The sequence below is a fragment of the Erpetoichthys calabaricus genome, chromosome 14 (assembly GCF_900747795.2).
Source record: "Erpetoichthys calabaricus chromosome 14, fErpCal1.3, whole genome shotgun sequence".
Classification (NCBI taxonomy): Eukaryota; Metazoa; Chordata; class Cladistia; order Polypteriformes; family Polypteridae; genus Erpetoichthys; species Erpetoichthys calabaricus.
In genome coordinates, this window is record NC_041407.2 from 1,799,967 (window position 1) to 1,826,071 (window position 26,105).

A 26,105-nucleotide genomic window follows, 5' to 3' on the forward strand; every position below is an offset into this window, starting at 1 on the left:
TACACAGAGCGTCAGTATTGGTAGTCCAGTCCATTTTATCATCCAGCTGCACTCCCAGGTATTTATAGGTCTGCACCATCTGCACACAGTCACCTCTGATGATCACGGGGTCCATGAGGGGCCTGGGCCTCCTAAAATCCACCAACAGCTCCTTGGTTTTGCTGGTGTTCAGGTGTAGGTGGTTTGAGTCGCACCATTTAACAAAGTCATTGATTAGGTCCCTATACTCCTCCTCCAGCCCATTCCTGATGCAGCCCACCATAGCAGTGTCGTCAGCGAACTTTTGCACGTGGCAGGACTCCGAGTTGTATTGGAAGTCCGATGGCTGAACAGGACCGGAGAAAGTCCAGTCCCCTGTGGCGCTCCTGTGTTGCTGACCACAATGTCAGATCTGCAGTTCCCAAGACGCACATACTGAGGTCTGTCTTTAAGATAGTCCACGATCCATGCCACCAGGTATGAATCTACTCCCATCTCTGTCAGCTTGTCCCTAAGGAGTAGAGGTTGGATGGTGTTGAAGGTGCTAGAGAAGTCTAGAAACATAATTCTTACAGCACCACTGCCTCTGTCCAAGTGGGAGAGGGATCGAGGTAGCATGTAGATGATGGCATCCTCCGCTCCCACCTTCTCCTGATATGCAAACTGCAGAGGGTCGAGGGCGTGACGGACCTGTGGCCTCAGGTGGTGAAGCAGCAGCCTCTCCATGGTCTTCATCACATGTGATGTCAGAGCAACAGGCCGGAAGTCATTCAGCTCACTAGGTCGTGATACCTTTGGGACTGGGGGTGATGCAAGATGTTTTCCAAAGCCTGGGGACTCTCCCCTGTTCCAGGCTCAGGTTGAAGATGCGCTGTAGAGGACCCCCCAGCTCCGATGCACAGAACCTTCAGCAGTCGTGGCGATACTCCATCTGGACCCGCTGCTTTGCTGGCACGAAGTCTCCTCAGCTCTCTGCTCACTTGCGCTGTTATTATGGGTGGGGATGTCTTTCCTATGCTGGTATCAGCAGAAGGATGGGTGGAGGGTGCAGTACTCCGAGGTGAGAGTGGGTTAGGGTGGTATTAGATAGATAGATCAAAGAAATGTCACAAATGTAAGTGTAATTATACATTTAAACAGCAAAGTTAGAGGATGTTATGTTCTTGTCCTCCATTGTGATTCTGCATTGGCCCGCTATCAGTGTGTGCGTTGCCTGTGACGGACTGGCGCCCTCTGCAGGTCTGTTTTCTGGTCCCTGCCTTGCACTCAATGCTTTTTTTAATGTTAATTGAGTTTTGTTTGGATGGCATAAAGAGGCCCATTAACAGAATTGGCAGGGAGGTGTCCAGCATGATGTTGAGACTGGCGATGGAGAAACATCATGGGCTCATCTGTATGGACAGAGCAGTACAGAAAGGACAGCACAAGACCCTGGAGTGAAACTGAGTAGGGGGCTTGGCTGTGTGCATGTGTTACAAAGGGATATATGGTGTGTGGCCTCACTCTGTATTTATGTTCTATAAAATGGCAGCTCCGGGCTGTCCTGCAGTCCTGTAATTCACTCGGTCCTCCTGAATAACAAAGATTTACGGCGCACAGTCAGCACTGCCAATACCTTAATGAACTCCATTCTGTCTGTCATCTTTGTGTTTAGCCGCATGGCAGGCAGGCAGGCAGCCAGCCAGGGAAGTATGGCAGCTGAGGCCATGAAATCTATGAATGAAACCCGGGTTTCTACTGACCGTGGGTGTGTGTGATCGCCAAGGTTTAATCATCTGGAGGCCTGTTAAGCGTGCGTGTTTTATCACTCGGTGGATCCGCTCTTTGACGACGCGTGTCTGGTGAACAATCCCAGCAACCTGTACTGTGATGAAGAGAAGACGTTGATAAACTGACCTGTGCTGCTGTGCTGGAGGTGTGCAGTAGATAGTAATGATGAACGCACACTTCAGACAGATTGTACCTTTGGGTGACATTCTGATTGTCCCCAGATTGTTATTTCTCTGCATCTCAGCTGGAGTATTGCTGTGCTGATTATACAAATGCACGATGATAATAAACCAAGCGACACGCAGGTACAGTGGTTGGCATCGCCATTGAGAGCCAGCATTGACACAGCCACTGTCACATGGTGCTGTCTGAATGCTCCTGTTTCCTCCCCCTTGTTCCGTGGTAGAAGCTGGCACCGTACCACACGGGCGTGGTGTCTTATGGGTAGTTTGAACCCACACAGAGCTTCTTAAAACACACTGAGGGGAGTCAGCAGTGGACATTTAATGATCCAGCAAAACAAATGCCAATTTCTGAATGTTGTGTATACATGTCGGCACTCGGGTCTGAAGTCCAATTAAGAGACGAGAACAACTAGCGAAACCATTAGAACATCAGAAGAAAGGCTGGGCCTTTTACTTGTGACACTGGAATGAAAGTGGGACTGAACTGGGGGAGAAGGCTGAGCCTTCCTTACGGTGTGACCCCGAGTGAGTCACTTAACTCTGGCCTGCCCTTTAAATGCGGACGGTCTGCACTGGAAGTCGGAAGGTTGCTGGTTTCGAATCCCAAAAATGCCAGTAGGGACTCTGCTCTGTTGGGACCCTTGACCTGCAATTGCTGAGCACTTTGAGTAGTGAGAAAAGCGCTATAGAAATGCAAAGAATTATTATTATTAATTATTAAATGTCTTCTCTTGTGGCCCCATCACTAGATCACACACTTTAGAAGTAACTGGGCTGAGGCTCCCAACCAGTCTGGGGGCAGCTCTACACCACTGTGGCCCTCTGCCATACGGTATGTCAACCAGTGATGACGACCATCTAAAAAAGGTAGACAAAGAGCTTCACATGGGCACCTGAACCAGAAGTCCTGTTTCTTCTTAGTTAGCTCCATCATGTCCTCCCCCAGAGCTCTACCATGTCTGACATTTGGAATTCAGCTTTTCTTAGCTTCACCTTGCTGGTGGCCCACCACCTTCAGGTGCCCTCATTGTCTGTCCCCCCACGTATTCCAGGATGTTGTCCACCTGCCAATTCCACACCTTCCAGACTTCACATGCCTGCTTTAGCTGTGCCCGCTGTGTCTTCTTTCTTTTTTTGCATTGGGCTGTAGCCAGGGCTGCCACCAGTTACCAGGATTGGCATCATTGTTATCCGTGCCCTCAAAGTCTGTGCTACCTGCGTGACCTACCGGTGCCCACGCGATCGGCCTATCGAAGAATTACCTGAGGAGCACACACAAGACGTCAAGTGTGACAAAGTCGCTAATAAAAGTGACCTTTAAAATGTACTTTGATTTTCTGCTCTTTCATTTTGACATTGATATTCTAATAAATTACCAAATATTACACAATCAAAGCGATAGGGATAGCAACTTCAGTGCATGTCGTGAAACGAGTGGAAATTCTTAATATCTGACCGAAATCTGTCCTAGAAAGAAGAAAACATGAAATGCTAAACTCGAGGCAAAGGACGCGACGGCCACATCTCTGGGCGCAGCCCGTCGTCTTCGCTGCTCGATCACTTTGACTTTCCGCTCCGTGGTAATTACAAATGACACGGCTGCACTTTTTGGCTGCAGGTTTTTCCAAATGATCTGTCAGCTGTGGTAACTGAAGATGAATGGCGTCCCCCCCCCCCCCCCCCAAAAGGCCATCGGCACCTGGAAACACCTGAGCCAGTGTGGCATTTAATGTAAAGAAAATGTAAAAAGAGAGCGACATTAACGGCGCCGAGAACACCAGCTGTCACCTGAAATTACCGACTGGAAAGAAATGTGACAAGTGAGGAAAGACGCTATAACAGACGAGGAAGGTGCCATTAACAAAGGCCTAAAGACCACTGCACGTGATAGATAACATGGACATGACAGAGACACCGTAATAGATGTGGACGGCACAATATAATATGTAGACGGGTGCAGGGCCGGATTTATATGAAAAGAGGTCCTAGGCTATTCCACTTATGAGGCCCTTTCACCTTCCATTTTTAAGTTTGTAAATTACATGAGAGATAATAAGATTTTGCTAACAATTTGAATGTAGGCCCCTCTTGATCTTGAGGCCCTATACTGAAGCCTAGTTAGCCTATAGGAAAATCCGGCCCTGGACGGGTGTATATTTATGTGAAAAGCACTATATGATAGATATTAAAAAACTAATGAATATGAAAGGCAATGTCTAATATGTAGATAAGCGTACGTAGATACTTCAGACATTAAAGACTTCATTGAAATGAAAGGTGCAATATGATAGAAAATAAATGTGAAAGGCACTATATAATGCATACATATTAGATGTGAAAGGCACTATATAGTAGACAAGTAATATATAATACATATAGAGCTATAAAAACATTAAAGGCACTTCTAGATATACAGTAAACACTGAGGCACTATATAATAAGACATGGACATTACAGACTAATAGATGCTGAAGGCAATATTCAGACAGACATACTGTGTATAGTCCTGCGGTGGGTTGGCACCCTGCCCAGGATTGTTTCCTGCCTTGTGCCCTGTGTTGGCTGGGATTGGCTCCAGCAGACCCCCGTGACCCTGTGTTCGGATTCAGCGGGTTGGAAAATGGATGGACATACTGTGTATAGGTGTGTATGACAGGTGTCAACGGTTAATATGAAAAGAGAGGCGCCTCAGTGGTCTTCAGAGAGTAACGGAAGGGGGTCTCCTTCTTCTTCTAAATTGTAAAGCTGCTGGCTCAGATGAATCTGCCATGGCGCCCTCGGCTCCTCTCTTTATCCAGGAGTCCATTGTCCTTGCCGTCCTGCCGTGTTTTAACGCTTCATACAGTAACATAAAAAGAAACGAACGAAGACAGGAAAGGTGACGGGAGAAAGCCGAGTCCATGAGCGGAGCTCCCTTAGTGGCAGTGACAGAAAGTTCTAGAGCGCAGATGGCACACGTGCGTCTTTCAGCGGTGAAGAATCGCGCAGGTTCAACCGGGGTGAGCGGCCCAGACGGCACGGCTTGGCTCGGCTCGGCTCGGCTCTCTCCCTCGCTGCACATTCCGCCCCTGCTGGCCCACCAGCCAAACCACCTCCTCCTCCACGCACCCCAATAACCCCCGGACCGAGGTGCTTCCTTGGAAGTGCGCCCCCCCCCCCCCCCCCCCCCCTGCACATTTCCTATTTCTCTTTATCATTGCACACTCCAAGCCGAAAGCCTAATCTGGCCTGAAACCCGCGTGCCACCACCTGAATACCAAAGCAGGCCGGTGACGCAAATCCTGCGTCTGCAGCTCCAGTCAGTCGGTGAGATTAATAAGAAATCGCAAGTGGAAAAAGAAAAGAAAAGAAAATCGGATCAAGTGGCATCAGCCGGAGCCGGCAGCGCCGATGACAGGCAGGGTGTCACCCAAGTGACCGGTAAGCGAGCAGACGCCACGTTCAGTGGGCACCGCATGCTGCGCTGCGCACCTCTCTGGTGTATGGCGGCGGGGGTGTTAAGAGGTCGACTCTTGTGCATGCAGGCCGCCCACCAAAATGCACCTGATGAACAAGATCAGAAGTTTTAACTGTGCATTGCTCGGGCTCCGTGGGCTGGTAAATAACTAGAAGTGATGCGGCGCGGCATCCCGTCGGGGGAGCAGGTTCGTACCCGTCAATGTGCCCCTCGCTGCCAGGCTAGGTTGCAGATGCAGGCGACTCCGTTCTGGATGCCGGGGTGGTGGGGGGTGGAGGGCGGCGTTGTTAAAAAAAATTTCAAAACGGCTGAACGGATTGGCACAGTCCATGTGTGCCTCTCCGCGTACGCACACACACACGCACGTGAGTTAAGCAACTCGTGGCACCTTTACCGGCGCGCACCTTCTGTCCAGGATTTGTAAGTTCCTCCGGTTTTTCACGTGCGATGAGGCGAAAAATATGAATGTGCTGGTGCATAGGCGCGTGCACGCGACAGGAGGCGGTGGCAAAGAAAAGACATAGGCGCGTGCTCATGTGCCAGAAGATGGACGTTGGAAAGGTTAGTGCGCGGGCACGGAAAAGGGGAGACTGGTCAAAAGGCAAACGCGCGTGCACGTGAAAGGAGGGCGCCAAGTAAAGTGCCAGCGCGCGTGCCCGAGATAACTCGGGGACAGTTAAGGACGAATGCGCTAATGAAACTTCCGGGGGGGTGGGTGATGATGGTCGGGGGGTAACTGATTAGGTCTTTTAAACGGCAACTTTAAGTAAACAGAACGTTGAATCCTCTTAACTTCGTCACTCCTGTTGTGGTTCCTGTGGCAGCAGCACGACAGATGTGTGTCCCTTCGCAGCAGTTGGCTCATCCTTTTGTTTTTGTAGGACGTGTGTCCTCCTGTGTGGTGTGTGTGGAAGTGAAGTGGGTCTTACCAGAAGGTGCTCTTATTAGTCCTGCGGGTCGTTGTCGCAGCTTTTAAGAAACGACGTCATAGAAGCTGTCAGGTTACGTTTATAATTTTTGGAGCAGTCTGTCGGTCCTGCCACCCCTGTCTACTAAGCAAAGGAAACGTTCAGCAGCGCGTGCGTCTTCAGTGTCAGCGGACTGCGCAGTTCTGCGCATCGGGAGCGGAGTGTAGAAGGCAGGACAAGCAGACGCTCGGGTTCTTTTTCAGGCAAAGCGTTCCAGAAATTCAGACATGCGCAGCAAAGACCGCGAACCAAAAGACTGTCAAGGTGCTGGGCGGCCGAGTGCTGGAGAATTTGATCACTTCGGCTCCCAGTCTACAGGAATCAGCACATCGTACCGTGCATACTAGAGAGGACGGGCTCTGTCACTGATAGATACCTCACGTGAAAAATGTCCGTCAAACCGACCGATTTGTGTAAAGGCGCAGAGTCGGTGTGATCTTTGAACGGGCAGGCGAGTCTGTGAACATCTGCAGGGCAGATCTGCGCAGACTGACGGCTCTCCCAGTAATGGCGGTGTGAAGCCCGAGGAAGGCAATGGGGCATCGCAGTGATTCCAAGAGTAGTGACTGGGCTGAAACGCGAGGCTTAACGGCAGCCGTGTTTGACTTTTGTTGCCCATTGAAATATAAAATAATATAAATAACCATTTCAAATGAAGCAGTTTAAAAAACGGCGTCTGCCGAGTTGGGTTACAAAGATCTTCATTCAAATCGGATCAAGTTACAGTGAGGGACAGTATTGGGATCAGCAGTGGGACAAGGGTTCAAGGGTTGTGCAGAACAGTGGTGGGGTAAGGGCTTTGAACTGTGAGAACTCGTTAGGGCCCCCAGTTAATGTGTTGGGGTACCAGAGGCTGAATTTTGCTGGGGGTGCCGATCAATTGAAGAAGATGGTTTCCAGGGAATGGGGACGGTGGGGGGATCCATTGTAGTTGTTGGTGTTTGGTTGGCGTGATCAGCTGCAATGAATGGATTCCATGGGGGTGGAGGTGGGAGCTGTGATTGGCTGCAGTGGGGGGGGGGGGGGGTAAGGTTAAGGTTACGCTACACGTTAATTTCGGTATTTTAGATAATATGCCCAAAAATAAAAAGCAGACTTAAAGTGAATGTCAGCAAAATAACATTAATATGACTTGGTGACATGGTACCCGGTGGCAGGCTGTCTTTATTTAGTTCAGTCCAGATGTGGCGTAGCCTCTGCGTGGAGTGGTGGTGACACTGAGAAGGGAGACAGAAGACAGACAGACTTTGGGGGGGCTTGGCGTTATGCTGGTCCAACGTTCTTGGTATGCCACTGGACCAGTGGGTTCATCCAGGCCTGTTTCTCCACACCTTGGACTAAAGGGTGCGAGGCAACTCCTTTGATCTACACTTGTCCTCCAGTCCAGGCTTTCTTCAAAGGGCCATGCGGGCTTGCAAGCTGATACCAACAGCCATGCCACCCGCACTTCAGAACACCTCACCCACCTGCAGCTAAGCATGTTTGGACCCAGCCAGTACTTGGATGGGAGACCATTAAGGAAAAGCTTGGGATGCTGCTGGAAGAGGTGCTGGTGAGACCCGCAGGGGGTGCTTACCCTAAGGTCTGAACGTGGATCCTAATGCCCCAGTGCAGTGACGGGGACACTGAGCATAAAACCGAAGTCCTGAATCTCTGTGGTCATAAAAGATCCCTGGGCATCCTTCAGAAAGAGTAGGGGGTGTACCCCGATGTCCTGGCTAAATTGCCCACCGCAGCCTAGGCATTCCGGCCCCCTAATCAGTTATCGATGGTCTCTCTTGCCCCTTCACCACCTAATAGCTCATGTGTGGTGAGCGCCCTGCCCCAAGAATGGCTGGCTTCACATCACCAGGTGGATGCTGCACATTGGTGGTGGCTTGGAGTAGTGAAGAAAGTGCGGTAAAAATGTCATTAATTATTATTATTATTATTTGGTTAACTCTCCCCTCCCCACCCAGATGGCTCAACAGAAATGTCACCTGATCTGGAAGGGTCATAAATGTGCCAACGCCACAACTGGTTACACAGCTTTCTTCTCTTTAAATATTTACAACCAAAGGCAAACTCATCAATTGATATGCTAGATGCTCCTCATTTTTACACTCCGCCATACAGGTACAGTGCAGTACTTCTCTACATACATAATAAAAGTGTCCCATAGTGACTGAGGCCACTGCTGTCCCCTGGACACCGCTGTGTCCTATCCACTGACTTCTGCCCGGGTGGCAGGCGCATTCCGCCGTCCAGATGTTGTCCTTCTGATGTCATTCCGGCCCTGATCGCCTAGCAGACGGCGGCTCCGCCCCGAGTGTGCGATGCCCGGCACGCGCGCTCTCTGTGTTGACGTTTGACGCAAATCCATGAATCAGGGGCTCCAGCAAGGGGGCGGGGCGAGCCCCGCTGTCACTCACCAATCATTTCAGTCAGCCGTGAATTGCGAGGCGGGCGGGGCGTGCTGCATTTTTTTTAACCCTTTCAGGGCGATCGGGCTGCAGATAACGCGTGTCAGCTCAGCTGTGCCGTGCGTGTTTCCAAATAGCAGGAAAGGGAAAGAAGAAGGAGCGCGCGTGCAGCGCAGAAAACCGACAGACCGACCGCTCGCTCCGGGAGCCGAGCGCGGCTAATCTGTACGGAGACAGCAGGCCCGCGCCGATTGGGTCGCTCGTGCACGGAGGGGCGGGGCTTGCGCGGCACCTCGGCGGGCGGAGAGGGATGCGGAGACAATAGGGCAGCAGCAGCGTTACAGCCGAGCGGCGAAAGTGGCGGCTGGACGACGGACCGTCATTCGGCTGCAGTCAGATATCGGGAGTGCGCGCACCGGGACAGCGCCCCTGCATGCATATTCACGAAGGTAAGCTCCCCGCCGCGGGTGCAAGACGTCGCCTTTGCCGATTGCGACTGATGCCCGTACGCACCTTTTTTCGTGACCTGGCCAGCAGCCGACGGCTTCGGGAGTCCGCTGTCCCCGTGCTTTTGGTGTTGGTGCTTTTCGCTGGAGCGGCGAGGCTCGCCGCGGGTACGCAACTGGCGTGTGTGTTTTTTTTCCGTTTGCTTGTTTATTTGTTTGTTTCTCGTGTCCGGTGCTCACGGTGTCTTGAATGGCGTTTTGACAGGCGGCGTTGCGCAGAGGAGTACGCGAAACCGTGACACGCACGACCCGCGCCCGCCGGAGCGGACAGAACGCGTTGACTCGCAGCGCGCCGGCGATCCCGTGCAGGGCTCGTGTGTGACACGCACGTCGCGTGCCCGGCCGCTTGGCTGGCTAGAATGGGCAGCGATTTGCGCTTCACGCCCTGGGTGTTCGTGCGTGACACGCGCTCTGCACGGCAGCACGAGTGGACTCGCGTGACGTGTTGGCCATTTTTAAAGGCTCTGCGCTCGCCCTGCGCTCCCTCGTTCCAAGACAAAGGAGGGGAGCAGACAGGAGGGCACTTTCTCCTGCTGTTTCTAATCCTGCCATTGTGTTCGGTGGATTAGGGAGATCAGCGAGCAGACTGTGAGGGCTACCTGCCCAGGAGGATGGCACGGGGAGGGGGGCGCAGCAGATCCTGTGTGCCGTGTGGGTCCTGCGACACCATCAGGTGTGTGGTCGCCACTGTCTGGGGTGGGGGTGGCGGTTGCTTTACACGCTGGTATTGTATTGTCATCTGGTGGCAACGCTGTGGCCCGGTGGGGTATGTGAGGCAGAGGAGGGTCTGAAGGAAATGGGGTGGGACGGAGGGGGGAGGCCTCACCTTGGGTGTGCAGACACAAATCGCATTGTTTGCTGGCCCGTTTATTATTGTGAAGTGGCATTCAAATGACAATGTGACAGAGCCATGGGGGCACTAAGCCGCAGGTCACCGCATAAACGTGACGGGTGAAGTGGCACAGACGGTGGAGACGCCGGGTAGTGGGCCACTGAGAGGTGCCACCCGGGTTGGTTGCCCTGCTTCACTGTGAGCTCATTCTTGGTGTTTGTGTGGTGGGATACGGCGATGGAGGAACAGGCTGGCACACACACGGGCACACACACGGGCACACACACACGACAATAGACAGACGTGAGAGTGTGAAGTGCATGGAGGCAGACGAAGAAACCCAAAGAGCAGCAGCAGCAGCACACAATGGCGTTTTGCATTTATTTGCTTAGCAGAGGCTTCTATCCAAAGCAGCTTCCAAAAGAGGTTGGCATCAGTGTGGGGGGCGCTGCCTGGGGACAAGTGTGACAGGACAGGGTTACGCAATTGGGACAAGTGTGACACGATCTGTCTACTACCTGATCGATAAACGTATGAAAAAAAAAAAGATAAACCAAGGGCCTGGTAACGCAGACCACTGAGTGACGTTGGGGGGCCGGCAGACAGATGTGCAGGCAGATGTGCAGGCAGGCAGGGCGGATTGACAGACACGCAGACAGATGTGCAGACTGATGTGCAGTCCATGTTGTCTGACTCTTGGACTGCAGTCCACGCCAGGGCCTTTTGTCCTTCCATTTTGAACTCTGCAGGCCCTCGGCAGTAACGGGCTCCGGGCCCCATGGCTGGCACTCCATCACCCTCACACTGCCAGTCAGTGAAGCCCAAGAGAGCTCGGAGAAGACCCAGACAGACTGGGCAGGCCGTCCCGTTGCCTGAACTCTGAGGGTCCTTAAAGGTTGGGTCGCTAAGTGAGCCTAACTTGTCACCCCGGTAACGGTGCCCTGTTTGGGTTCTGGTTGGTCGCTGCCTTGCGCCAGCTGCTGGGACCCTGACCTGAATGAAGAGGGCGCTTTGTTCATCCTGGTGTAACAAGCGTGCAGGTCATTGACGTTCTGTGTTGTCGTCTGCCACTCTTGTGGAAGTAAATAAATAACACACAAGTGACGCGATGCCTCTGACACGCGTGCGGGCAGACAGACTGGCATGACACTGGCAGCAGTTCTCGGGTGAAGCAGACACACGCACTGGAAGCCGCTAAGAGAGCCCATGTGTGTGCCAGGAGATGTGCCCAGTTGTCTTCCCGTAGCCTTGCCACCTGTGCTGGCCTCACTTGTGGGCGCTTTGACGTCGGCTTTATTGTGAAAGAGGCCGTGCCACCCGAGTGCCGTTCTGCACGATGAAACACAGCGGGTTTGTGGCTCCTGCATATCAATGAGCCAGGAAGGTGCAATTGGTGCCAGTCGCCTGATTCAGCACCTTTCGTTTTCTTTATGAGGGTCTCGATGCCCAGTCACAACATTCATGTCTGCTGCTGTTTGTAGGTTTTTGGTACCAGGAAGCCAACCCACCAACAGGGTGGTCCAGGAAGAAGAACAGGGGGGGCCACCGGCCTTTAAAAAAGTCGATGAAAATCAAAACGTGTGCAAAGACTGAAAGGGTCGCTCGGGGACACTGAGTGTGGTGACTGGAGAGGGGGTCTTGTACCCTTCTAGGTTCAATTATACTTCATTTGTCCCAATCTTACCAGTCGGGCACCTTCAGTATGTAAAGTGCTGGACGTGCATCACGTGGGGCAGCAGCTGTGAGGAGTTGACCCTGCGGCCTTTCTGGTCTTCATGTTGGCTTTCAAGCCGTGGAGCCCCCCGCTTCATTTTCTCCTGTTCATACCCTAGAAGAAGGACCAAGATGTGGAGTGCACTGTGAAGATGGCCCCCTATCAACCCACAGTGGGTGCCAGCTTAGCTTTGTTAAACACAGGCCAGCAATGAGAGGCACCTGGGGCAACAATGTGTGTGGTCTGAGGGGCACCAGTGTGTGTGGTCTGACTTTGGAGGGCATCAGAGCATCGTGGAGCACAGAAGTCCTTGACAGGCGTCGTCACTCGATGGGGGGGGCTGCACCTGCCCATTCATCCACCTCTTATTCCAGTTCAGTGTCTCGGAGAGATTAACTTTATGCCAGGTCTTTGGGCACATGACATGAGCTGGGTTGCCGTGCCACTCGTAAATGTAGCCAGACCTGCTCACGCTGGGCCAGTCCACCAGTAAAGCAGTCAATGGGGAGAAAGTTAGGTGAACTGGGAGAACACGGGCACTGGCGGGTTCAGACCTGGCCTGTTGTACGTGGGGGGTACCCTGGAGCGTGTCTGCTGGGTTGGCTCTCATTGACCCCCTGCCCACGTAGGTGTGGCACACTCTTATGCCTGCACATAGATGTGACGTTTAGGTGAACTGCAGAATGAACAGCTGATCCGGTGCCCAGCTTTGCTTTGCGTCTCTCTCTTCATCTCCAGATTGGCTTCCCAGGAGACGCGTCTACCTCTCGCAGGTGTCCCCTGGTGTCCCCTGCCGCGTATCCCGGGGCGTCCTTGACAACAGTCCTCCAGGTGGCTCTTTTCATATCCACGTGCCCAGGTCCCTCGGTGACGACCTGTGCTGATGTGTGGAGTTCATTGGGAGTGTTGGCGTTGAATTGGAATTTTCAGTACAATAACAGCAGGTGCCCACCTTCAGTTGTAAACGGCAAACCATCTTTGGAGGAGTGCCACCTGCTGGAGAGTTTAAAGGCCCGGGCTTTGTATTTTGTATCCACTGAGGACCCTTGGGGAGACACCACCACCAACCCCCCCGCTCAGGTCTCTCATACTGGATGAGCTGGCATTGAGTGGGCAGCATTGGCAAATCCTCTGCAAGTGGGCAGTGGAGCTTCAGTCCTCGGAGATCCTGTCAGCCCCCTGTGCTCATCCTGGCGCTCGTCCCCGTGCCCCTTCACCTGTTGGTGTGAAGTGCCTTGCGGTGGGTTGTTGGTGTTTCTCGACCTTTATGGTGCCATTTAAGTGACCCACGAGTGCCATCGTCAGAGTGACCCAGCGTGTATCCCACCGAGACCCACTGCCAATATAAACTGGAGCAACGCGCATCCCACCAGTGGCTGAGGTCACATGACTCACTGGTTTGCAGCCAGTTGGGGTGGCCAGTAATTCTAATAATAATTCATATTTCTAGAACGCCGTTCTCATGACTCGAAGCGCTTTACGTAGTGGGGGGGGTCACATCAACCACCACCAATGTGCAGCACCCACCTGGGCAGCCATTTTGTGCCCATACAGTCGGCACACATTAGCTGTTAGGTGGTGATGAGGTAAGAGACAAAGAACCAATTAGGGACAGCGGCCAGTTAGGGGGGCCAGGACCTCGGGGTACGCCCTGCTTTTTACCAAGGATGCCCAGGGGTCTAATGAAGCTCAGTTTTCTGTCTTATCCGAGGGGTAAGCACGGTGTCCCTGTCGCTGCACCGGGGCATTGGGGTCCACAGATGGGTCACTGGGTGAGCCCCCCCCACTGGCATCACCTGCACCCTTTCTGACAGCCACCCTAGGGGGTCGCTAGAGGGTCTCCCATCCAAGTGCTGGCCGGGCCTGAATGTGCTTAGCGTTAGGTAGATGAGCTCTTCTGAAGTGCGGGTGCCACAGCAAGTGGTCTCAGTGCTGTGTTAGGGGGTCTTATGGAGTGCGGTGCTGTGGTTCAGGCCCCCCCCCCCCCCCCGATTACTCTCTTCATGTAGAATGCTAGCGAGGGGCTCAGTCATCAGCGCTACTCGTTCGATATTGGCTATCTTGTTCAGCAGGTGCAGTCCAGTATGGGGGTCCGCAGTCCAGTATGGGGGTCCGGCCGTCTCCCTTCTCTTGTTCTCTCTTTAGTCCTCGCCTCCTTACTTCTCCACATTAGGCCACTTCTTTCTCTTCCCCATTGTCTGTGAATTCCTCCCCAGGGTGGGTTTCACTGACCCCCTGCCCTAAACGGCTGATGTTGTCCCTTTGTCTTCAACACCAAAGCTCTACATGTGGCACGCCAGAGAGGGGTGAGGCGGAGCTGCTCGCTGTCACCGTGTCACTCCCTTTACGCAGCCGCGTCTTGGTGGTTTTAGGAGGGAGGGATGGACAGAAGAGGTGCAGGGGACACAAGTGTCCCCCATGGCGGGGTGGCCTGTCCTCTCATCTGATCAAGTCGTCGCTCTCGGTGGGTCGCTGTGTAAAGCCACACACGATAGGTGGGCCACCGCCGCAGCTTCTGGGCCTTCGCAGTTTGTCACTGCTGAGTGGGCAGGTGGGACCTGCAGCAGGACCAGAGCTCCCGGTTTACTCTGCAGACGTCAGGGGGTCCACTGCCACCAGTGCACTGGGCAGAAGCAATGAGCAGCTGGTGGCCTGGGCATGTGTGGTGACGTTGGGCTGCGAGGGGCTCGTGTTCCTAATTCCAGTAACCAATGCATGTGGCAGCTGGCGTCTTGAGGAATTTCGGGGGGTTTTCTGACCGACGCAGCGGTGGGGACACCAGAAGGTGACAAACGAGCCGAGGGTGATTGGGAAGGTCGTGGGACCAAATTGACATGCGAGTCCACGCGGCTTCACGTTGTAGCAGAGAAAAGGGGGGGCTTTGGACTTCAGACCCTGAGGCTCAGTGTGACCACTTGGGGGCCACTTCACCTGCCTGTGCCCCAAATAAGGTGACACACCACAAAAGAAGTGGAGCCAATCATACGTCAAGATGCCGTAAGGAGAAAAGCGCCGGTCAGCCAGCGGATGGCGTGTTTGGGTACCAGCAGGGGTCCGCCAGGGACTGAGGGCTGAGGCGCTACATGCTGCCCGCGGTGACAACTGTGCCCCACAGTGCTGAGTGGAGTGGCGCAGCACGGATTGCCGTCCGTCGAGAGTAAAAAGTGTCAGGCGCTCCAATAACGGCACGGGGCGGCGTCGCCATTCAAGTTCAGACACTTGCTAAGTTCAAGTCACAGGGAGATGCCCACCACAGACTGGCAGCAGCAGGTATGATGGCTTTGGGTGTTTTTGAAAGGTGTGCCATTACGTGCCGAAGGCTGCAGGTTTGTTCCTGTCTTCTGTTTTACTCGATTTATAGAAAGGCTGCCTCGATGCGCCATAACGAGACCAAGAGCTTGGCGTGTTGGCGTGTCTCTAACGTGCCTCTCATTACCACTGCTGCCAACCAACCCCCAAGAAGCAGCAGGACGTCTCGCAGGCCCCCCGAGGACCCCAGAATGGCGGGTTTCGTGTCGGCCGAGTAGAAGAAATGTGGCAGAACTGGTATGGTGGGCTTGTAACGGAGTGTATAAAGGGGGTGCCAGGCAGCGCAGGGGCACTGGAGAGGCTTCGCCATTCATTCTGGAGTCAAAAATGAAATTAAAAACCAAAATCAAAATGTTTATTTATTTATTTACTTTAAATTGTAGGAAGACGACGAGGCGGATAATCTTCAGTCACACGTCACTCCACTTGGAGAAGCAAAATGAGCTCGTCACCTTTGGTGTCCCGCGCGCCCATCGACATCCTGGAGGAGCTGCAGCTCATCGCGGCCCAAAATCTGGAGAAGGTGGAGGTCAGCAAGTACTACGAGGTGATGAGGGAGCTGGGCAAGGGCACCTATGGCAAGGTGGACCTGGTCATTCACAAGATCAGAGGTACGGGCCTGTCTGTCTGTCTGTCCGGGGTATGCGACTCTCTGGGGGTCTCAGTTCAGGCAGGCCAATCACAAATGGCACCGGACTGTTGGGTACACAAATGTGTCTGCGTGACGTCACCGCGCTGCTGAACTCGCCACACAAGATTCTGACGCTGGCACGGGCCGACTTGTGCGCTTGGCAAATCGGTGGGGTGATGTCAGACCTCGGGGGGCTCGTGCCCCTCATTCCAGTAAGCAGAGTGACTTTTGAGGTTTCTGACAGACAGACGCAGCAGTAGTTTCTTGGTGACCCCAACAGGTGACAAGCGAGCCGAGTGGCCTCACTGACGGTGCTGCCTGGTTGGCCAGGAGGGACTAATGATGGACGCATTGAGGTGCACTGAAGACCACCCGGGCGTATGTTTTGGTTCAGCGTCCCGTGGCGTCGGGCGCCAGTTGTGTGTTCTTGGGGTGGCTTGACGTTCCTCGGTCCTTCCTTTCCTCCAGTTTTCCAGTCACGAGGTCACAGGAGAGCTGAACGCAGTCCTGGCCCCTTTGTGTGTGATGCAGGGACCCCCAACAGAGGACCTTGGCCCACATCACCCCTAGGCAAGGACCATTTGGGGGTCTCTGTTGGCACGCGTTGGGTCAGGGAAGCAGGGGGTGATGGGTGAGACCCTCGCTCCAATTCAGTGAAACTGGTGCTCGTCTTAGGAGACAAGGCAGCCACGTGAGCTCCCTGCTTCAACCAACTGCTGCAGCACCCATGCCAGGCCACATTGGCACACGGCCTGTCATCGATGTTGGCTCTACTACTTGGTGCCCAGTGGGTTTAAAAAGAAAAACTATCTAAAAAACCCCATTTGACAGCTGAAATGCACAGGAGTAACTTGGGTCAGTGGTGGGCACTGTTGGCGTCTGCCCGCCTCGTTGATCTCGAGCCGTCGCAGTTCTGGTCCTTTATGAGGTGGCGTCTTCACATCGCTCAGCGTTTACGGGTTTGTTGAACACGACGTCACTAAGGGGGGCACCTGACACGTCTTCGTGGCACGTCAACCGTCTGCAGGCTTTAATGAAATTGAAAAGCTTTGGGCAAAGTCAATGTCGGGTTGTCATTGGTGACCACCACCTTAACCCGTGTGAATGAGTGGGGGACACGGACCACCGCGATGAAGTGACCACCGATTGAGGATGGCTGCCTGCATGCTGTGTGCCCACCCTCGGAGGTATGAACTTGGCTTAACCTCCCGCCCCCCCCATCTTGTCCGTTTGATTTGGGTGTCCTCTAGTAAACTATTGGGTGCTGGGCATCCGTCCTGTGCCCGCTCATCGTCGCTCTCACTCACGGTCCCATTTGGGGCGCCCCACAAATCTGCCAGGTGGTCTGAGGTTCGCAACAACAGGGGCTTCATGGAGGGCACAACAGAAATCAAACCAAACCCAATCTCCAGGGGCTCCTGGTCACAGTCACTTGTTTGTGTCCCTTTACCATCCCAATGATGTGTGTGTTGGACGGTCTGACCGAGTGAGGACTTCACATGGTGCCCGAGTGTGTGAGAGGAAAACCAAAGTGTCAGTGGCACCCCCGGCGCGTCACACACGTACCGTAGGAGCTGAAGGCCGGGGGTCCGCGGTGTGTGAATGAGTGCGGCCCACCCACGCGCAGTCCCAAAGGCCCAGCCCTGAAACTCCGTCCTTGTGGCGTCTGCCATGCGTTTGTCGTATCGTTGGCGCTGCTCTCCGCTCTGTCAGGTTTGTCAGCCTCTCCACGTATTTCCACTTCCTGTGAGCCCCCCGGCTGCTCGTGGCTTTGATTTCAGCCGTGAACTGAGAGAGTGGCACAGGATGCACATGTTCAACGTGATGAGGGTGGCAGGTACCACTGTTTGCTGTTGTGCCCGTGCCAGTGCCAGCAGGTCCCCGTGGTGAGGCGAGAAGCTGAACTGCTTGTGTTGTGTTTGATAAACTGATTGATTGATTGATTGATTCCCCCCCATACCCCCCCCCCCCATTGTTTTACCAGTACGCTGACAGCACTAAGGTGGGCTTTTCTTTCAGAAGTTACCTTTCTGTGTCACAGGCTGCCATCGATGACCAGGCCGCCAGTCTCAGTGGTTGAGGTGGCATTTCTGTCTACGGTGCAGTGAATCCCCCCTTGTATGGATGGCGGGACGCGTCTCCCCCCAACGGGGTGTACAGAATGTCTGTCGCTGGTCCCCGTGCCACTCCGGTTGAATGGCAGACGTCTTTTTTCTCCTCTTGAGAAGGTAAACTAATGTCGACTTTTATTTTTTATTTCAGGCACAAAAATGGCCCTCAAGTTCCTGAGAAAGAAAACCACAAAGCTGAAGAGCTTCCTCCGTGAATACAGCATCTCGCTGTACCTGTCGCCCTGCCCCTTCATCATCAACATGTTTGGCATCGCCTTCGAGACCGACGAGTACTACGTGTTTGCCCAGGAGTACGCGCTGGCCGGCGACCTGTTTGACATCATCCCCCCCCAGGTGGGCTGGCGTTTCCTCTTACAAAGCGTCAAGCGGGTGGCAGGGGGTGAAGAAGTGACCTTTATGTACAGTGTGTCACGCTGGCCTCACGTTGGGAGGGCACTTCAACCACTGGCAGAACCCCAATGCGGGTGGCAGCCATTTTGTGCCAGTATGCTCCCCACACATTAGCTATGAGGAGGTAAAGGGGTGAGAGACAATTAGGGGGTCAGAATGACAAAGGCTGAGGTGGACGATGTAGGCTGGCACGTTATGAAGGGCCAGAGAGTCAGGACCTCAGTTTTACATCTCATCCAAAAGGTGGCACCATTTTTACAGCACTCTGTCCCTGTCAGTGCCCTGTTGGCATTGGGGTCCACACTCAGACCCCCCACTGGCCTGAGCCCCACCTGCCATTCCTAGCTGGTCTCCCATCCAAGAGCTGGCCGGGCCTGAACACTCTCAGCGGCAGGTGGTTGAGCTCTTCTGAGGCGCGGGTGCCATGGCTGCCAGCTACCAAACCAGTTGAAACCAATCAAAAGTCACCATTGCTTAGTTAGATATTACCAAGTCCTGCACGATGCCCCCTTTTACTGGCGGAGTACGATAACAATACTCTAATAATAGTAAACCACTTCTAGACGTTTATATAGCGCCTTACAGAGTGAGTGGGGAGCCTCTTCAACTGCCCACCTGAATGTTGTGACGGCGCCAGCACACTAGCCACACATTAGCTAGGGGGGTTTGAAGGGAGCCAATTAGAGACGAGGGGATGACTGGGGGGCCGGAAGGACTGGGCTGTGGTGGGCAGTTTAGCCAGGACATCGAGGTCCACCCAGCTCTTTACAAAAGGGTCTTTAATGCCCACAGAGAGTCAGGACTTTGGTGTTACGTCTCATCCAAAAGGTGGCACCATTGTTACAGCACTGTGCCCCTATCACTGCCCTGGGGGCATTGGGGTCCTCACACAGACCATGAGGTAAGTGCCCCCCCCCCCTTTTCCTAGCTGGTCTCCCATCCAAGCGCTGGCTGGGCCTGATGAGCTCTCCTGAGGCGCAGGTGCCAGGGCTGCCAGCTCCATGCCCAGTTCTTTTTTTTGAATTTCTACCATGGGTTGCCATTTTTTGTCATTTAGAAACCTTCAGGTCACAGCAGTCAGTGTACCCGTTTGCCAGTCCGAATTGAAAATGACGCCCCTTCTCTCAACTGTAGGTGGGTCTTCCAGAAACGGTGGCCAAGCGGTGCGTTCACCAGGTCGCCATCGCGCTGGACTATCTGCACTGTAAGAAGCTGGTGCACCGCGACATCAAGCCCGAAAACATCCTCATCTTTGACAAGGAGTGCCGCAAAGTAAAACTGTCCGATTTCGGCATGACCCGGCGGGCGGGCTCGCCCGTCAAAAGGGTGAGTGGCACCATCCCGTACACGGCCCCCGAACTCTGCGACGCCTCCAAGCACGACGGCTTCTGTGTGGATTACAGTACAGACGTGTGGGCCTTCGGGGTGCTCCTCTTCTGCATGCTGACTGGCAACTTCCCCTGGGAAAAGGCCCTGCCCTCGGACACCTTCTACGAGGAGTTTGTGCGGTGGCAGAGGCGCCGCACGGGCACGCTGCCCTCGCAGTGGCGCCGCTTCACGGACGAGGCCTTGCGCATGTTCCGCAAGCTGCTCTTCCTGGAGCCCGAGAGGCGCTGCACGGTGAAGGAGGTCTTCAGCTACTTCAACCACTGCTGGATGCTGGACAACGAAAGTGGGGGCCACCTGACCGACATCAGCTCCTCTTCCTCGGAGGAAGACCTGGTTGACCGCATGAAGCAGCAGACCCTGTCGCCGGTCTGCGGCATCGCAAAGAGCAGCATCATCATGGAGACGTCGCCCCACTTCTCCTCCGTGTCCACCGCCAGCTCCCTGTCGTCCACCAGCAGCTACGAGCGCGTGACCCGCGAGACCACCGGCAGCCGCATCCTGGTGGCCACCCCCATTGAGATCTGCGTGTAGGGGGGGGGGGGGCTCGGCGCCAACTGCATTCTCATAAACATCACCTCCAGCGCCGTGACCCCCCCCCCTCCCCAGTTGGGGGGTCTGGCCTTCACGTGGCATTCATCTCTCCAGGACTAAACCGGTAAACGGCACACAACAAAACTTTTACTTTCTTTCTCTTTAAAAGGGCAAATCTGAAGATTTCTGACGTTGTGGATCTCTTATGACGATGTGGACCTGAAATGGCGTTCAGGACCCCCTCACTGCTCCAGTGATCTTTCCAGCGACTCTGCGTCTGAATTGTTACAGTTGACCAAAACTTTATTTCTTAAAGCAATACGTTAAAAAAAAGATTTTCCTGCAAAAAAAAAAAAAAACGTGATTTGGACGCACCAGGAATAGAGCAAAAAAAAAAAAAGGGCGACGTGAGCGGCGGTGGGCAGAACCGAGTGCGTGTGGCTTTGAACTTTTGTACGTATGAAGCTCACAGGTTTTAGATACTGCAAAAAAAAAAAAAAGACAACGACGACGCCAAGCATTTTTTTATTTCATTCTTTTCATTTCTTTCATTGAATTTTCAATTCTTCAAAGTCTATTTTTGCTATTTAATTTTGTAAGGTATTGCTAAGCTGTGGACTGGCTGTGCTTTTTGATATTTGGGTTTGTGCCTGGCAGGGGTGGCCATGCACAGGACTTTTTCATTCACCTCTTTCTTTGCTGGGCTCACGTCAGCCTGGCATCAGAACTCCAGCGGGCAGGAAGTTCACGTTGTGGCGTTGCGGACAAAGTCGGATTTCAAATGACGACGGCAGCACTTTTTAAACGGAGGATGCTGCATCGATAATATAGCGCCTTTCACCCCCCCCCACGCCTCTCTGCATTTTGGCTTGGTGGCTTTTTGTGTCTTGTCAAGTCACTCGTCTCTCTCATCTGTATTTTCAAATTTCGGCCTACCGCCATTTCCATTGTTTGGGGCTAATGCCTCAGTTTGCTTTTATTTATTTTTAGCCCCCCAAGGGGACACTGATTTGAAATGAATTTTCATGAGAGCCAAGCCAAGTGCACAGGGAGGCCGATACGTCTCTTTAAGATTGACTAGAAGGTTTTCACTTTTCTATGCCTGCCGCTTTCCACAAAGCATCAATGGCGCTCCACTCTGCTTCGTTCAATTGTGCTGAAGGCTGCAGTCACTGGTGCCACCGGCGAGGGCGCTCTTGAGCTTACGGAACACGACTCGCCTGCTCTGCTGCTGTCGCGTTTTTACGTGTTGAAGTGTTCAGCTTCTCATTTCCTAAGCACTTAGGCCGCCGTCACACACATCTGCACAGCACTCGATTCTCGGGCGGCGCATGAAGCATTTTTTTAATTTAGTGGTAGCTGTGCCTGCAGGCTTCCATGTCGTTAGCTCATGTGAGATGGCGTGCAAGTGGGGCACAGCGGCCTTCTGTCACCCTTTTTATTCGGTTATTTGACTGTGACAAGTTGCTGCTGAGCTGATCTCTGCCCATTACAACGACAGGAGGCCATTTGAGCCTGGCTGTGTCTCCTGGCCTTGGCAAATGAGGGGCAGTGTGGTAAAAGGAGTACAGAAGACCACCTGCTACCCATAATGGTAAGCGGGGGGAGGGGGAAACCATGGGCAGAAGGCCCTGGTCACATGACTAGTATGCAGACTTCACGCTAAATCGTAAATCGATGTCATGTTACGTGACTTGCCTACTGCCATCGCTGATCTCATCACCGGCCCGATTTGATTGAAACAACTGACAATCGCCCACCATGCCGACTTTCCAGCACAGTTGTTTTCTCTCGTTTTTCTGACAGCCAATGGCGAGCTGTGTGACAGAGCCGGGGTTGTACGAAGGGTTCACGTTGACAGTGAGTTCAGATGCAATCACGGGGGCCGCGCTCTCTCTCTACGCCCACCCCCATTCCATCACAGTACATAAAACACGAGGCACCAAACAGAGGGGCTTCTCTTTTGTTTGAGGGGTCCTCATCCCTGTCGTCAGGGAGTTGTACTTCTGCTTGGCATCTGTCACACACACACACGGAGGGCAGCCCTCTGACTAAAGACAAAACCAATCCTGCCTCAGGGACGAGTTGATGGACATGTCACACTACGTGTCCCCAAGTGCCCCCACCTTGCTAAGATGATGTAAATGAGGGCTACAACTGAAAACCGCTGGGAAGGTCGTCTAGATGGGACATGTCCTTACAAAGGAAACTCGACAAAAGTTACAAAAGCATGTGCTCAGACCACCTCAATCCAGTTTGGGATGACCCCCCCCCCCCAACCTCAATCCAGTTTAGGCCCCCCACGTGAGTCCAGCCAGACCGTACTGAACACAAGGCAGGCGCCAGCAGGCCCCTCACTGATCCCACTCACGCTCAGAGTCTCACCTCGTCCATTTGTACAAAGAAGGGCTCCCTGACCCTGATGGAGGTCTTGATCCTGGGGGGTACCCAGTTGAGAGAGCACATCAGGGTTCAGCATTACCATTGGTCCACTTTACTGTCCCCCGGCTGGGTCTGCGTGTCTGGCGTCCTCTGTGCACGTTCAGTAATTTAAAACACTCGTTCATGAAAAAAAATAATAAAACATTTAGGGGAAAAAAAAAAATCAAAGAAAGATTTAGAATCCGCTTTCAGCTCTCCGTCCAGGGCCGTGTGACCGGTAGACCCTCCTGGTGAAAGGCGCTATATCATTTTGAGTTTGCGTTTCTCGGCAGGTCCTTCGAGTTCGGCTTTGCGCAGGCCGGCAGACGTCAGCTGTTGCTCCGTTAGGAGGTCATTGTTAGAATTTGATTTGCTCGCTTCATTCTGACGGCTTTGGGGTGGGTCTGCTCGATGGGCGGGGCTTACACATATCTGAAGAAGCAAAGCAGAAGGCGACGTTCGAGTGTCGAGGACTCTGCTGTAGCACAAGCTGTTAGTGCGACTGAGCGTTGACAGACTTTACAACTCAACTAGGGCTACTCTCTCTCTCTCTCTCTCTCTCTCTCTCTCTCTCTCTCTCTCTCACTCTCACTCTCTCTCTCTCTCACACTCTCTCTCTCTCTCTCTCTCTCTCCCTCTCTCTCTCTCTCCCTCTCTCTCTCTCTCTCTCACACACACTCTCTCTCTCTCTCACTCTCTCTCACACACTCTCTCTCTCTCTCTCTCTCACACACACTCTCGCTCTCTCTCTCTCTCACACACACTCTCTCTCTCTCTCTCTCCCTCTCTCTCTCACACACACTCTCTCTCTCTCTCTCTCCCTCTCTCTCTCTCTCACACTCTCTCTCTCTCATTCCCCCCCCCCTCTCTCTCCCTCTCTCTCTCATTCCCCCCCCCCTCTCTCTCTCTCTCCCCCCCCCTTTGTGCTGTGTTTGTATATTCAGCTGTTTGTATTTGTGTACATGTGAGACTAATCAACAGGGGGAGGAGCTCCCTGCGGAGATGGGCCCGTCTGATTGGAGGCTCAGTGTCTCCGCCTTCTCTTTCCTCTCCTGTGTTGGTTTTGTTTTCTTTTGATTGATTGTATTTTATTTATTTATTTATTTATTTTATTTATTTATTTGTAATAACGGAGGGCCAAGAGGCTTAAAGACTAATCTCAGTATCTTTTAAAGTGCTGCAAGAACGGGACTCAAAAAGGAAAACCCTAAAAGCCGCACACGGCGGACTTCAGAACGGCTCCGGATTTCCAGCTCCGCGCTTTGCCTTCTTCAACTCGACGACGTTTTCGGTTGACTATTTGTGTGGTGGTTTGTTTTTTTTTTATTTCTAGGCACATTTGCATGAATTTAAGATTATACTTCTGAAAATATAGAAGAATTCAATGAGATTTAAACAAACAAAAACAAAAGAAAAAGGTCCTTACTTGTGCGGGTGGCTTCATGCCCGTTCTGCTTGGCGCGCCATCGGCGGGTCGTCTGCCACTCTGTGTCATCAGCTGGGCGCCCCTCCCGGCCACACGAGGCGCCATCGTCTCATTTTCTTTCCTCGTAAGCAGAAGAGAACAAAACGGGACGGGGACCCTTCATCGACTGACAAGTGTGTGAACACCGACCGGAGAAAAATCAAATCAAAGAAGTCAAGGAGGAGAAGCGGAGAGGACGAGCGGCCCGTTGGCAAAGCGTAGACGAGGACGGCGAGTGTGTGGCCAGTGTTGTGTTGGACTCCCTTTGTCTTTTTGTGAAGTGATGTATCCAAACGCCCCAACGTGGAGTTTTAGCTGTGGGGTATTTAACGCTAGAACTCGTGTCTGATTCCGTCATCGCAATACGATTGTCTTCCTGTAATTCCTCAAATCTCAAAGAAAAAGAATTAAAAAAAAAAAAAAAAAAAGGAAACCGTCCCTGCTGTGTCTCATTGTGTCCAGAGGGGGCGACGGGGGGGCACTCTGACGTGTGGTTTGAAGGAAAAGTCGGAATCAGTGAGTCCTTTAAGTGCGACTCCTCGATTTGTCATCGGACTCATTTGTGTGTTTAGTGCGCCGATTAACGAGAAGCACACAACGTACAAGACACGCAGGCGGGGGTCACGGGGACGAGGAGGTGACAAGAACATGTCATCAAATTAGCAGCACCTGTTAAGCAAATCCAACGGGACAGCCCTGCGGTGGCTTCGTGAGGTGGAAGAGCTGAAATTCAACTGAAACCTTTCAAGTCTAAATACCGTCATGTGAAAAAGTTTGGGACCCCCTCTCATCCTGCATCAACAATAAAGATAACAGCGGGATGTCGGTCATCTGTTTTCAGAACAAAGACTTTTAGTGACGCCGTATTTAGTCGTATGAAATGAAATCAAACGTGAAAAACTGGCTGTGCACAAATGTGGGTCCCCAAGTCATTGTGCTGATCTGAATGCCTGTCACTGCTCAATGCTGATTGGTTGGTGTGATGAGCTTCATAGACCGGTGTGTCCAATTGGGGAGCATGCACTGGTACAGCACCCACCACACGTCGAAACACCTCGGGCTCCCAGTTGGCAACCACGCGGTCCAGTCCTACCCTCTATCTGCCACAGCCAGGTGTTATGTGGGTGACCCCTTGGCCTGGTCCAGACACTCGGGTCCCCAACAATGAAGATCTTATGAGCCGGATCACCGATGGGGAAACGCGCCACATGGCAGCAGAGCTGTAACTGACGCTCCCTCACAGTGAAGGCCATGTGCCTCAATCGGAACTCCATGAGCAACACAAAGTCAAACCAGCAGCACCCAAGGATTTTCTGGAGAGACACATGAAGGAGTCCAGTCTTCGTCTCAGGTCACTGGATAGTGTCCATGTCTCATAACCATATAGTAATCAGGAGATATAAAGGGTTAGGGTTAAGGTGGTCAGTTGCAAGCTAGGCTTCCTTCCCTTTGACTCTCCTCTGAAGAGTGACAGCATGGGATCCTCAAAGCAACTCTCCAAAGATCTGAAAACAAAGATTGTTGAGTCTCCTGGTTTAGGGGAAGGCTACAAAAAGCCATCTTAGAGGTTTAAACTGTCAGTTTCTGTAACTGTAAGGAATGGAATCAGGAAATGGAAGGCCACAGGCACAGTTACTGTTAAACCAGCAGGTCTGGCAGGCCAAGAAAAATACAGGAGCAGCATATGGGCAGGATTGTGAGAATGGTGACAGACAACCACAGATCGCCTCCAAAGACCTGCAAGAACATCTGGCTGCAGATGGTGTATCTGTACATCGTTCTACAATTCAAATATCTGTATGGCAGGGTGATGAGAGAGAAGCCCTTTCTGCACTCACGCCACAAACAGAGTCTCTTGTTGGATGCCAATGCTCATTTAGACAAGCCAGATTCATTTTGGAACAAAGTGCTTTGGACTGATGAGACACAAATGGAGTTATTTGGTCAGAACAAAAAGCGCTTTGCATGGTGGAAGAAGAACACCGCATTCCAACACAAACACCTGCTACCTCCTGTCAAATTTG

General features: G+C 52.8%; 1 protein-coding gene across 2 annotated transcripts; it reads left to right on the top strand.

Annotated features, from left to right (window-relative positions):
- The first annotated feature begins 5,248 nt into the window (after nt 1–5,248).
- On the top strand, nt 5,249–24,514 carry bsk146 (brain specific kinase 146). 2 transcript variants are annotated; one of them, XM_051918818.1, is made up of 4 exons: nt 5,249–5,354; nt 15,506–15,733; nt 18,016–18,218; nt 19,410–24,514. In XM_051918818.1, exons 2-4 carry the CDS (start codon nt 15,562–15,564, stop codon nt 20,193–20,195), a joined length of 1,161 nt encoding a protein of 386 aa, XP_051774778.1. In that variant the 5' UTR covers nt 5,249–5,354; nt 15,506–15,561; the 3' UTR covers nt 20,196–24,514. The 2 variants fall into 2 exon arrangements, with proteins under 2 accessions (XP_051774778.1, XP_028675599.1); XM_028819766.2 differs by lacking the exon at nt 5,249–5,354 and adding an exon at nt 8,967–9,210.
- Nucleotides 24,515–26,105: the final 1,591 nt, after the last annotated feature.